This window comes from Thamnophis sirtalis, unplaced genomic scaffold, assembly GCF_051295495.1.
Source record: "Thamnophis sirtalis isolate CommonGarterSnake01/CBP01778 unplaced genomic scaffold, rThaSir2_p1.2 scaffold_2, whole genome shotgun sequence".
In the NCBI taxonomy this organism is placed as follows: Eukaryota; Metazoa; Chordata; class Lepidosauria; order Squamata; family Natricidae; genus Thamnophis; species Thamnophis sirtalis.
This window is the reverse complement of record NW_028261382.1, coordinates 20,686,778-20,698,624: the sequence shown is the minus strand read 5'-3', so window position 1 is coordinate 20,698,624 and position 11,847 is coordinate 20,686,778. Positions and strand designations below refer to the sequence as shown.

The 11,847-nt window shown below is 42.2% G+C and overlaps 1 protein-coding gene across 1 annotated transcript in view; it reads left to right on the top strand.

Annotated features, from left to right (window-relative positions):
* Positions 1-11,847, top strand: part of DENND4A (DENN domain containing 4A) — a 92,825-nt gene that overhangs the window by 57,799 nt on the left and 23,179 nt on the right. The window contains exons 15-18 of the mRNA XM_087704376.1: positions 3,087-3,222; positions 5,911-6,117; positions 6,419-6,547; positions 10,000-10,144. Of these exons, the coding sequence (XP_087560502.1) occupies positions 3,087-3,222; positions 5,911-6,117; positions 6,419-6,547; positions 10,000-10,144 (617 nt within the window). The remainder of the gene's footprint in view (positions 1-3,086; positions 3,223-5,910; positions 6,118-6,418; positions 6,548-9,999; positions 10,145-11,847) is intronic.

Sequence of the window (11,847 nt, the reverse complement as noted above, 5' to 3'; positions counted from 1 at the left end):
CTTTGAGTAGTTCGGAGAACTGGCAAATAACACCTCTGGCTGGCCTCAGAGTGGGGAGGGAATGGAGATTGTGCAGTATCCTTCCCCTGGAGTGGGATGGAAATAGAGATTTTACAGTATCCTTTCCCTGGAATGGGGAGGAAATGGTGATTTTGTAGTATCCTTCCCTTGGAGTGGGGAGGGAATGGAGATTTTGCAGTATCCTTCCCTTGGAGTGGGGAGGGAATGGGGATTTTGCAGTATCCTTCCCCTGCCAGGCCCACAAAGTCACACCCACAGAACCGGTAGTAAAAAAATTGAATTTCACCACTGGTGTGGAGTCTAATTGGCAGAAAACATTCTCGCAGCTTTCTACAGTTGAGTGATTTTAATTAACGGTTTTCGTCTTCTTGATTGCAATCATTTCAGTGGGTTTGACTGGGCAAATTTTAGTTATGCATGGATTTGGTACTCGGATACTTCCTAGTGCATTCAAATGCACGTAGAAATATGGCTCCTATTTAGAATGTCAGCTTCAGAGGTTGGCAGTGAGCAATCTCAATGAACAATGAGCAGATTGTAGTCATATATACTAGGTTTCTATCATATCCAGCCTGAATGACTGCAGAATATTCTATACTGAGCTTCATTTTGAAAGGGGTTTAAAATTTCAGTGCTTAGCCTTTCTAACAGATATTTTTTACTTGAGCTCAAACAGCCTTTTTGTTGTACTTCAGCAGCAGCTAAAGAGTGTCTCGTACCAAGTAAGGTAAAATGCATGTAATGCATTTAATTATTTGATGTCCCAGACAATAATTTTTTTCTGTTGTTTTTCACTCATTCTGAGACTCTCATTTTCATTCATCATCTAATTTTCTCTATCAAATGAATCTATGGTTTAGTATTGATTTTCACGGGCTATTGTTTCTGCCGATTCCCTAAAAACTAAATAAGCTTTATAAACTGCATTCTTAAATGTGGTCAATACTAATGAAGTTGTCAGTCTGAATAAAATAAAAAATCCCATCCTGCTTAAATACTGAAATTTAAGTAAGTGTAGAGTTTCCTGAACAGCAGCTAGTTTTTGAGCAATGACATGGCAAGTCCTCAAAGCCTCACCAAGTCAATTTGCCATGTATTTTGATTCTCATTGGTACCAGTCTTCAGCTCAGTGGAGGACATCCATTGGTGTCAAATCCACTTTATCTATCTATCTATCTATCTATCTATCTATCTATCTATCTATCTATCTATCTATCTATCTATCTATCATTTTTGCTGATAAATAAATGAAGGGGGACTAGTATAGATCTATTTCAAGCTATTTAGCTCTCATCAGCTAGCCATGCCCTTACTGGGATTTGAACTTAGGCTGTTTTTACATGTTATGTAGTTATATTAATCTCTAAGCCACAAGCTCTCCTCCCCTATCAGCTGAGCCAAGGGAATGATGAAATATTTTTTCTTTTGTCAAAGCACCTGCTATGCCCAAAGGGAAGCAGTATGCTCCCTCCCATATTTGGGCATACTAGGTGCTTTGACAAAAGAAAAAACACTTAATATATATGTATATATGCGCGCACACAGAGAGGGAGGTGTCAAACTCGATTTCATTGAGGACCACATCAGAGTGATGTTTGACCCTGGGGGTCCAGGGGGGCATGGCCAGCTCGACGTCACTCATGTCGGTGGCACCTGTGGTGGCCCAGGTGGGGAAATCCATTGTCTTGAGTGGAGGGAGACCAGGGAGTCCTCCAGAGGAGCCTCGTCATCCCTCTCAGGCCACATGGAAGGACCCCCAGATGGCGGTGCAGGCTGTCCAGAGCCCTAGGCAGTGGACGGCGTGCCCAGCACTCGAACTCAAAGGGCACTAGGACTCTACAGGCCAGGCCAACCCTGTTTACCTGATAGGGCCACACACATTTTTTGGTTGCAACGTCCTCCTCCAGCAAGCTGCCAGTGAAAATGGAGCTCGTGTGCCGCTCCGTTTTGGCTACGACAGCTTCCTCCAGCATGCTGGCAGAGGCACCGCAGGCTGGTCCTTCACTGTTTCCAGGATGGCCCTGCGGGCCAGATCTAATCACCCATTGGGCTGGATCCGGCCCACGAGCCTTGAGTTTGACACCCCTGGTCTAATCTAACACAGAGAAGGACTAGGGGTGATATGAATAGCAGGCTTCCAGGACTTGAGAGATTGGACAACCATTTGTCTAGAATAGTATATAGCAGTGATGGCGAACCTTTTCAGCAATGAATGCCCAAACTGGAACGCCTGTCCATGTGCGAGCATGTGCGGACTAGAGCACCAGAAGACTAGTTGGACGGGGTGCGCGTGCCTGTTTTTTGGCTGTTTTCAGGCCCTTTTTCAGACCATTTTCAGGCTGGTCTTGGCCCAAAAAACATCCTGGAAGTGGCCTGAAAACAGCCTGAAGAAAGGCCTGAAAACCAGCCCAAAACAGCCTGTTTTGTGGGCATTTTTGAGGCTGTTTTTTTTGGCCATTTTCTGGTGCTCGGCGCCCACAAAGACTAGCTGATGGAAACCAGAAGAGCAGGTGGCGATGGAACACATGCCCACAGAGAGGGCTCTGTGTGCCATCTTTGGCAGGTATGCCATAGGTTCACCATCACAGGTATATAGGGTCTCATGCTTGAGCAGTGAGGTTGGAATAGAAGACCTCCAAGATTCCTTCCAAGTCGGTTATTCTGTTACAATCAGATGACAGAGATTACTTTCTGACTAAGACTTTGGGGAACAACAGGAGTCAGTAGTGAACTTACCGGAGGTTGATGTTCAGCAGCCCAAGAAAGGGATGTCAGTATAAACTTCTGGATTTCAGGGTTTGGAAGGGTTCCTTTCCAAGAAAAAATGTATGATGTATAACATATGAACGAAGCGTACCTTTTAGAAATAAGTATGTCAGTAAAAAAAAAAAACTTAAGTAGCAGCTCTTCTCAAGAAGTTTGTGGTCTCCTACAATAGGTGAAATACTCAGGAAATAAGCATTTTAGACATGCTCCAGATTTTCTACCTTAATGGCAAAGTACGAAGGAGCCTTCAGGGGTTTGTTGAGTACAAGTAAATAAAAGCATGCTTTACTCTTTTTCAGCTACAGTGGATTTCCGGTACTGAAGCAAAATTTATTTGAGCAGCCAGCAGGACTTCTGACAATACAAAACAGCAAATTGTCTTCGAAAGTCAGCAGCCCAAACAGTCCTTTGCCAGTGTTCAGAAGAACAAAACAGGTAATTTATATCCTTGTGATACAATGCAGCATTAACATAGGTGAACATAGAAATAACAAACTAGATGTCCCTAAAATCTCCTGGGATTGCTGCTCGGACAGCTTGCCTAGATGCTTGCCTTCCTTGAAGAAGATTGTAAATGTCATTCAATTTCTTTACAACATTTTATCTAGGCTGAATGTCCCACAGCAAGAATCCAAAATCTGATCTGGATAATATTAAGACAAGGGGTAGGCAACCTTAAACACTCAAAGAGCCATTTGGATCCGTTTCCCACAGAAAAGAAAACACCAGGAGCCACAAAACCCTTCTTGTGCCTGACTATTTCCTGAGCCGCCAGAAAACTAGCATATTTAGTTGAATTAAACACTCTGTTTTCTTCCCGAAACTTTCATTTTCTTGTATTTATCCATGGTTGGCCTACCGGGGGTCAAAAAGCTCAATAAATTGCATGCTGGCAGGAGTCACACATTGGTGGTTGTGACGCATATTTTGAGCAACAGGGAGCCGCAACAGAGGGATGAAAGTGCCACATGCGGCTTAAGACAAGATATTTCTTTTTCTTTTATAGGTTATATTACAGTGGCAAATACAAGCATTTATTCTGAAACATTCTGCCCCAAAATGTATTTGTACCTACGTTCCTAGTGGATAATTTTGATCCTGTATAAATGTTTCATTTTTCTCAGGGTGTACAATCAGTTTTTATTTTTCCAGTTGCAAATATAATAGCCATGGTAGATTCCTTTAGTTTGCAATTTTTGTTGTGCCTTTAGTCTATTTCTTGAGATGTATCATGTCGACATATGTCATCAGATCTCTCTTGCCATCATTGCCTTTGAAATCAGTAGCATTTGACAGTGATGCTAGTGGTAAAATAGTTGGATTTATCCTTGCCTTTAAGGGGGTTTCCTTTTATGTCACTTCAGATAATTGTCTTCTTTGTTCCTTTACATCATCAATATCCGTGAAAACCATTTGCTAAATCTGCTCTTTTTCTAGTTTATATTCTACAAATAGGAACTTTTATTCATTCAGGTGTCATGATAAATGGCATACTTAATAATATAATCTGAAATTGGGAAAAACTAATTTTGCCTTTTCCCTTCTGTGACTTACAAAATTTTGAATCTTACTCTTCTTTTTCCCCATTCTATATCTATCAATTATTCTTTGCCAATTCTGCAACTTGTTTTAATCTGGGATTTGAATTGGTGCCATTTGTAATAAGTTCATCTCAGGTAATACTTTTATTTTTATTCCTGCTGTAAATCTCAGCCTGGAAAATGTTAAGCTTTTCCATCTTTCAATGGCTTCTTTTATTTCCTTCTATTATTTGTTACAATTTTTTTAAAAGATGTCTTTATTGTATCCCATCAAGTAAAATCCTAAACATTTCACTGGATATTTTGTTATAGCATGGTCTTTTTTCACAATTTTTTTCCTTTGAAATCAAGTTTTTGTATTATCTTTGTTGATTTTTTGTCTGGAAAAGCAACCAGTACCTTCAACAACGGCCATGTGGAGTTTTATGATTTCTAATTATTAATACTTCATCATTTACATAACAATGAAGATATTCCTCTCCTTTTAAATTTGACTTTGAATTATCTATTTCTATATATATATATATAACAACCAGGGGTTGTGACTTTAAGTATATATATATATATATATAGGTCTTGTTGGTCAAGATTCAAAGTTAGCAAGATTCAAATAACAAATGCTAAAGCCAGAGTTGCTTTAACTGAGCAGCCATATAAATACGATAGATAAACAGGCAAAATGTGTAAGGCCAGATTCCAAAACTATGATTCTTAGGATAAATTTATTAAACTTTACTAACAAAAAAAGTATGCTAAGGAAAAAAGTGTTACTTTTAAAAAGCTAATTTTAGAACGAAGGATGGGATTAATGTGTATACTGTATTAGAATGATAGAACAATGGCAAAGCAAAAGAGAATTAAGAATGATATCATAATAATAATGGCAAAAGAATGAAATGAAATTGGATGTTAAAATGAGGTGCATCTGAGGTGTTGTAAGACTTAATCTTGCAATCATGTAGTAGAAGCTCTCTGCTTCTCAGTGACCCAAACAAAGGTTGAAGGTTTGTGGTGGATTTTAAAGAGAAGCCAGGACCCTCCTCCTTCCTCACTTGGTATTATAATCTAACCTCCCATTTTGTCAGAGTATATTCATGAATTGGAATAGGGCATAGCAACAAGGTCAGCCAATGGGAACTGAAACACTTTGGAGCCTGGGTGTGGTTTAGCTCTGTAGCTCTGAGTCTGTGCAAAAGCTAAGAACTAGTTTAACTAGTCTGTGCTGGAATTAAAACTGGAAACTGTTCTCTCCTCTGCCTGTGTTTGCTTGTACTCTCTCCCATGTTGGAAGAACCACTCTTGATATTGTATATATGTCTCATGTGTTATATTATGTACACTATATTGCTAAAAGTATTCGCTCACAACTGATTCTGATTATGTGGATGGGTGAGCGAATACTTTTGGCAATATAGCGTATATAAAAAGAAGTTAATGAATCCTGCTAAATCAGTTACCTGTGTGTGCTTCCTGGATTTAACTTCTGCAACGAACTCTGAAATCCCAGTATTTGGTCCAGTATTCCCAATAACCATGGTGCTGCAGCTGTGATTAACCTCTTCCTTTCTGCCTCTCTCGGCAGGAAATCAAGTCTGCACACAAGATAGCCAAGAGATATTCCTCCATCCCGCAGATGTGGTCCAGGTGTTTGCTGCGCCATTGCTATGGCTTGTGGTTTATCTGCCTACCTGCTTACATCCGCGTTTGCCATTCCAAAGTTAGGGCCCTCAGGACGGCCTACGATGTCTTGCGCAAGATGCACACGAAAAAAATAGAGCCACCCGATGAGGTAAAGGGACAGGCTTTCTGGCAGTTGAGGCCATTTGATGGGTGGGTTAGCTTTCCAAGAGTGAAAAAATAACAACCCCTCCTCTGTCTCCCTCCCTCCCCCCCTCTCTCTCCCTCCCTCCTTCCTTCCCTCCCTACTCTTTTTCTCCCTCTCTCTTTCTCTCTCCCTCCTTCCTTTCCTGTCTCCCTCTTTTTCTCCCTCTCTCTCCCTCCCTCCTTCCTTTCCTCCCTCCCTCTTTTTCTCCCTCTCTCCCTCCCTCTTTTTCTCCCTCCCTCCCTCTCTCTCTCTCTCTTTTGGTCAGGTATGCTACCGGGTCTTGATGCAGCTCTGTGGGCAATACGGTCAGCCTGTCTTAGCTGTGAAAGTCCTTTTCGAGATGAAGAAAGCTGGCATTGATCCTAATGCCATCACCTATGGTTACTACAATAAGGTAAAGTGAATATTTGGCATCAGATAAGATGGAAATGCCAGCTCACTTCCCTGTCTTTGATCAGCCCTTGTTTTCCAAGCCAGTTGAGCATCCTTTCCATCACATGGGCTTATCCATAGTCATGTGTTCTGACCCCCCTCGTCCCACACCAATACACACTCCAAGCAAAAGATAAGTTACGGCATTTAATTAACAGACAGACAGGCCCTTGGCAGCAAACCGGCACAGATAAGGCTTGGCAGCAATCCAGCCTGCCAAGCTCACAATAATGTTCTCTGACATTAATTCCTGCGTTGACTTCTGCAAGAGGGCCGTGTTCACAAGCAGTCTTTTTATAGTCTGGAGAGGAGCCTAATGACCACCAGCTGAGTGCAATTACCTCCTGTACTTGCGCAACTGTTCCTGACGCTTATTAGCTCTTCGGTGCCAAGCATCCAGGAACAACTCACTGCTGGCGCCCGGATCACTCTCCCTTGTCTGCTCCCACTGGTCCAAGGTTCAGGCGCCTCCTGGTGGCCAACCAGCCTCTCTGCGCCCTGCTCGGAGTCGGAACCCTGTCCAGGATCCTCCAGAGCCGACTAATAGGGCCCCTCGTTGTTGGAGTCTGGTGGCAGCTCCAACGGCTCCTGCTGTGCCACAACAGTCATGTATATATCGGCCGAATAGGTAGTAACTTGGCGGCCTGAGTCTCTGGAATCGGCAGCAACCCAGGCCTGCCACGCCCCCGAACCAGTTCTCTCGGCAGCGTCATAGCTGCCACCATCTTGTTTTTGGCTTCTGTGCATGCGCAGAAGCATTTTTTTTAGTACTGCGGATGGCGCATCCCTAAGCAAAACAGGCAGTAGCAGTAGCAGCAGCCAGAACCCATCCCTGATAGAAACATTATAATAACATTTTTATTTATTTATTTTTTGGCTTCCCAGCTAGGCACAGGGTAACTCTTGGTGGCTTACAGTGTTGAAAAGATAAAACTACAAAGCCTCTAGACAATATGGAATAGAATACAATTTTTGATCCAAATATTCGGTTCCACGACAAATGCGCGTATGTCAAAACCACGTGTGACTAAACTGCGGTGACAAAACCGCGCCGTCAAAACCACAGAGACGAATGAGCGCTGAAGCGCGCCGACAACAGCGCGCCGACAGAAGCGCGCTGTAACATAGCCCTAAACCTAACCCTAAACCTAACCCTAAACCTAACCCTAAACCTTACCTTAAGTTAAATCGCGCTTCTGTCGGCGCGCTGTTGTCGGCGCGCTTTTGACATCGCGGTTTTAGCGCCGCGGTTTTGTCGGCGCGCTTTTGACGTTCGCGGTTATGTCGTGCCACGATATATTCAATCCGAAATAAAGATGGGGAGGGGGGGAAATGAGAAAGGGGAGTAGGTGGGATCTGTTATTAATCTATCCACTACCTCCATTGTGAAACACCCCCCCCCCCCATTGGAGCCCAATTAAAAACAAGAATAAAATCATTACAATTTTAAAACATCAGAGGGGAAGTTTCAGGGACCTAAACATCCCCATGGCTGCCTGCCCCTGTGGGCCTCCCAAATGAAGCAGCAGAGTCATCTTTTAACATGTTTTAACAGAGTGGAGACCTAATGTCAACTTATAGTTGCCATGGTGAGGAAAGGGGGGGAGCACATTCCATGCATTCCTTTGGCTAGAGTTGGATCTCAGATAACTACAGCAGGCTTGTGAGGCGTGCACCTTGTTGGTGAATGTGATTTATGACACAGACTGAGGGAAGGGAGGAAACGGGTAAAGTTCAGCCATAATTAAAATGAGATCAGATCTGACTGCAATGGGGTATTGCCGAAATGGTGTTCCTAATTAATGACTGGATTTCTTTTGAAACTTGGCTCGTGGCTCATGAATTAATTAGGACATTTTTCGGAAACCTGACGGACCTCTAGGGGAAGAAAATTCCACAGGTTTGGGGCCACAGACGTGAAGGCTCCCTTCCTGGGCCCTGTCAGTTGGAATTCTTTGACTTTAAATCTGTCTCGCCTAATATCAGGTCTTTGGACACTTGCAAACTCTAAAAACAAAAACCTCTTAGCTTTCTGCAAAGATCTTTATTGCTAACGGGGTAATGTAACAGAATCTTAGGAGCCTGCTTGAACTGTTCTCTCACATGGGCTTCCCAAGTTCTTTTAAGCATTACATCGTAGCTACAGCCCCTCATGATCTTCTGTAGAATTGCTAATCAAGTAATCCATCCTAGAACCAAGGAGAAATTTCCTACTAGTGAGAACAATTAATCAGTGGAACAGCTTGGCTCCCAGAGTTGGGGTTCTCCATTGCTGGAAGTAAAGATCTGTGAAGATTCTCAGTCATCCAGGTCATGGTTGTCCCAAAGGTGCTTTTTCAAGAGGCAACTGGAGGTTTTTAAGAAAAGGTTGAACAACCATTTGTCTGGTATGGTATATAGGATCTCCTGCTTGAATAGGGAGTTGGACTGAAAAACCTCCAAGGTCTCTTCCATTATTATTATATTATATTGTATGTACATCATTAAGACACAACAGTAAGAACAATTAATCAATGGAATAGCTTGGGGTTGTGGGTGCTCCATCACTGCAGGTTTTCAAGAAGAGAATGGACATTCATTTGTCCAGTATGGAATAAGGACACCTGCTTTTGGGTTGGAGTAGAAGACCTGCAAGGTCCTTCCAGCCCTATATAAGTATAAATCTTTATTACGGTCAAAGACCAGCAATGCACATTACTTTTTACAATATATTAAAACTGACATTAAAATATATTGTAAAAAGTATTGACATTAAAAGGGGATAATAACATACATGTTCTCAAACTGTTCGGGTCACTCCCTGGTTTACGTGGGTGAAAAGCCAATACTTATGGGAGTAAATACAAGGGCCCAGAAATTGTTAGAGATATGTCCAAATAATTGGTACAAGATGACAACTATAATTCTGTAACATTTTTTTCTTGTGGACATTGCAGCAACATAGAATTTTGCCACTGCATGTGTGGTAGACGGGTTTGTGTCCTGGAGGAGAAAGCCTACATAAAAATTGTCTGCCCTTCCTGGCAATCTCTCTATTGAGCTCTATTATTCCATGATTCTGTGTATTTCTTAATCAAGTACACTGAGCCATGGTGGCACAGTGGTTAGAGTGCAGTACTGCTGCCTGCCGGCTGCCTGCCATTTGACAGTTTGAATCTCACCAGGCTCAAGGTTAACTCAGCCTTCTCTCCTTCCAAGGTCGGTAAAATGAGGACTCGCATTGACTATCCAAGTACTGAACCATCAGAGCAACCCAGATTTAGATTCTATCTGTATGTAGCAATGAACCTTCTTGAATAAACCCGTGTCTCAAAGCATTACTTGTGACCCTAGATGGTTTAAATTCAAATAGGATCTAATCTTTGCCAAGATCCTCAGAAATGCATGGTTAACATCCATTTGATGTCGTTGCAGGCTGTTTTGGAAAGTAGCTGGCCATCAAGCAATCGGAGTGGCTACTTCCTGTGGACCAAGATAAGAAATGTCATTTTAGGAATAACCCAGTTTAAAAGAGTTCTAAGGAAGCAGCCTGCAAATGGCATCCACAAAGCTCTTTCTGGTAAATCATTTATGTATGTTTTCTGGTTTGAAATTTCTAGGAATGTTTGAACTTTAGACTACTGGAATTACAAGAAATGTTTTCACATTGGTGATGATGCCTCTGAGCCTAAGTAAATAAATAACTTGCTAGCGCAATGATCCATTGCCATGTATTTAGAGAGCCAGGAGTTCTACAAAGATATCTGGCTGCCAACTGTCGTCAACTTCCAATTCTTCAATGTAGTCTGGGTACCAATTGTCACTAGTCGTTTGGTTCACTATCAACAGCTGTCTAACAACTTCAAACATCACCGCAAAGTGGAAAGCCAAATGGGCTGCTGAACGCCCAGATACAGGCAGCTACGTAGATAACCCTACACAGAAGGTGCCAGTTTTTGACCTTCCTCGCCAGCATTGGTCAACTCAGAACAGGATCAGCATCCAACATGGTGTCTGCCAAGAGATATGGTTTAAGTGGGGTCTTGTCTCTACCCCTCAGTGTGACTGGTGCTCCTCGACAAAATATCCACCACATTGTGTCCGAAAATGATCCAAGAGGGATCTTGGAGTCCTAGTGGACAACCATTTAAATAGGAGCCAGACCGTGTGCAGCAGCTGCCAAAAAAGCCAACACAGTTCTAGGCTGCATAAACAGAGGGATAGAATCAAGATCATGTGAAGTGTTAATACCACTGTATAATGCCTTGGTAAGGTCACACTTGGAATACTGCATTCAGTTTTGGTCACTACGATGTAGAAAAGATGTGGAGACTCTGGAAAGAGTGCAGAGAAGAGCAACAAAGAGGATTAGGGGGCTGGAGGCTAAAACATATGAAGAACCATTGCAGGAACTGGGTATGTCTAGTTTAATGAAAAGAAGGACCAAGGGTGTCATGATAGCAGTGTTCCAATATCTCAGGGGTTGCCACAAAGAAGAGGGAGTCAAAATATTATCCAAAGCACCTGAGGGCAGAACAAGAAGCACTGGGTGGAAACTAATCAAGGAGAGAAGCAACTTAGAACTGAGGAGAAATTTCCTGACAGCTAGAACAATTCATCAGTAGAACAGAAGTTGCCTCCAGAAGTTGTGAATGCCCCAACACTGGAAGTCTAAGAAGATGTTGGATAGCCATTTGTCTAGAACGGTATAGGGTTTCCTGCCTAGGCAGGGGGTTGGACTAGAAGACCTCCAAGGTCCCTTCCAACTCTGCTGTTGTATTGTATTGAATGTCCATGTAAAGCTTACACCAGCTCAATGTCTGGTTTTTCCAACATAGACCACCCTGTCCTTGAATGGCTGGGTGGACTGGACATTAACGTTTGAACCACTATAAGTCCATGTATTTGCTATACATTAAATAAATAAATAAGCACAATGATCATGCTAAAAAAAGAACTTGATAGCAGCAGTATAGATTGCTCATATATTAAAGTTATTAAATATTAACAGCCAATAAAAATAACAGAACATGTCAGGGTAGTCAATGCTCTAATAGAAACAGATGTCATTCAAAAAACCATGGACCTGAATACAAATCTTAAATGCAGCAAAGGTTTGGCACTAGCCTGTGTGGCCAGACCATTTCAGGCAAACTGGAAACTCTCCCAAACAATAAATATTAATGTCCACTTCCTGTTTCTGTACTTTTCCCTTTATGGTTTCCGTTGAAGCTCATGAGTCCTTCTTGAATAAATTAAAGGCAAAAAAGCATTAGAATCTCA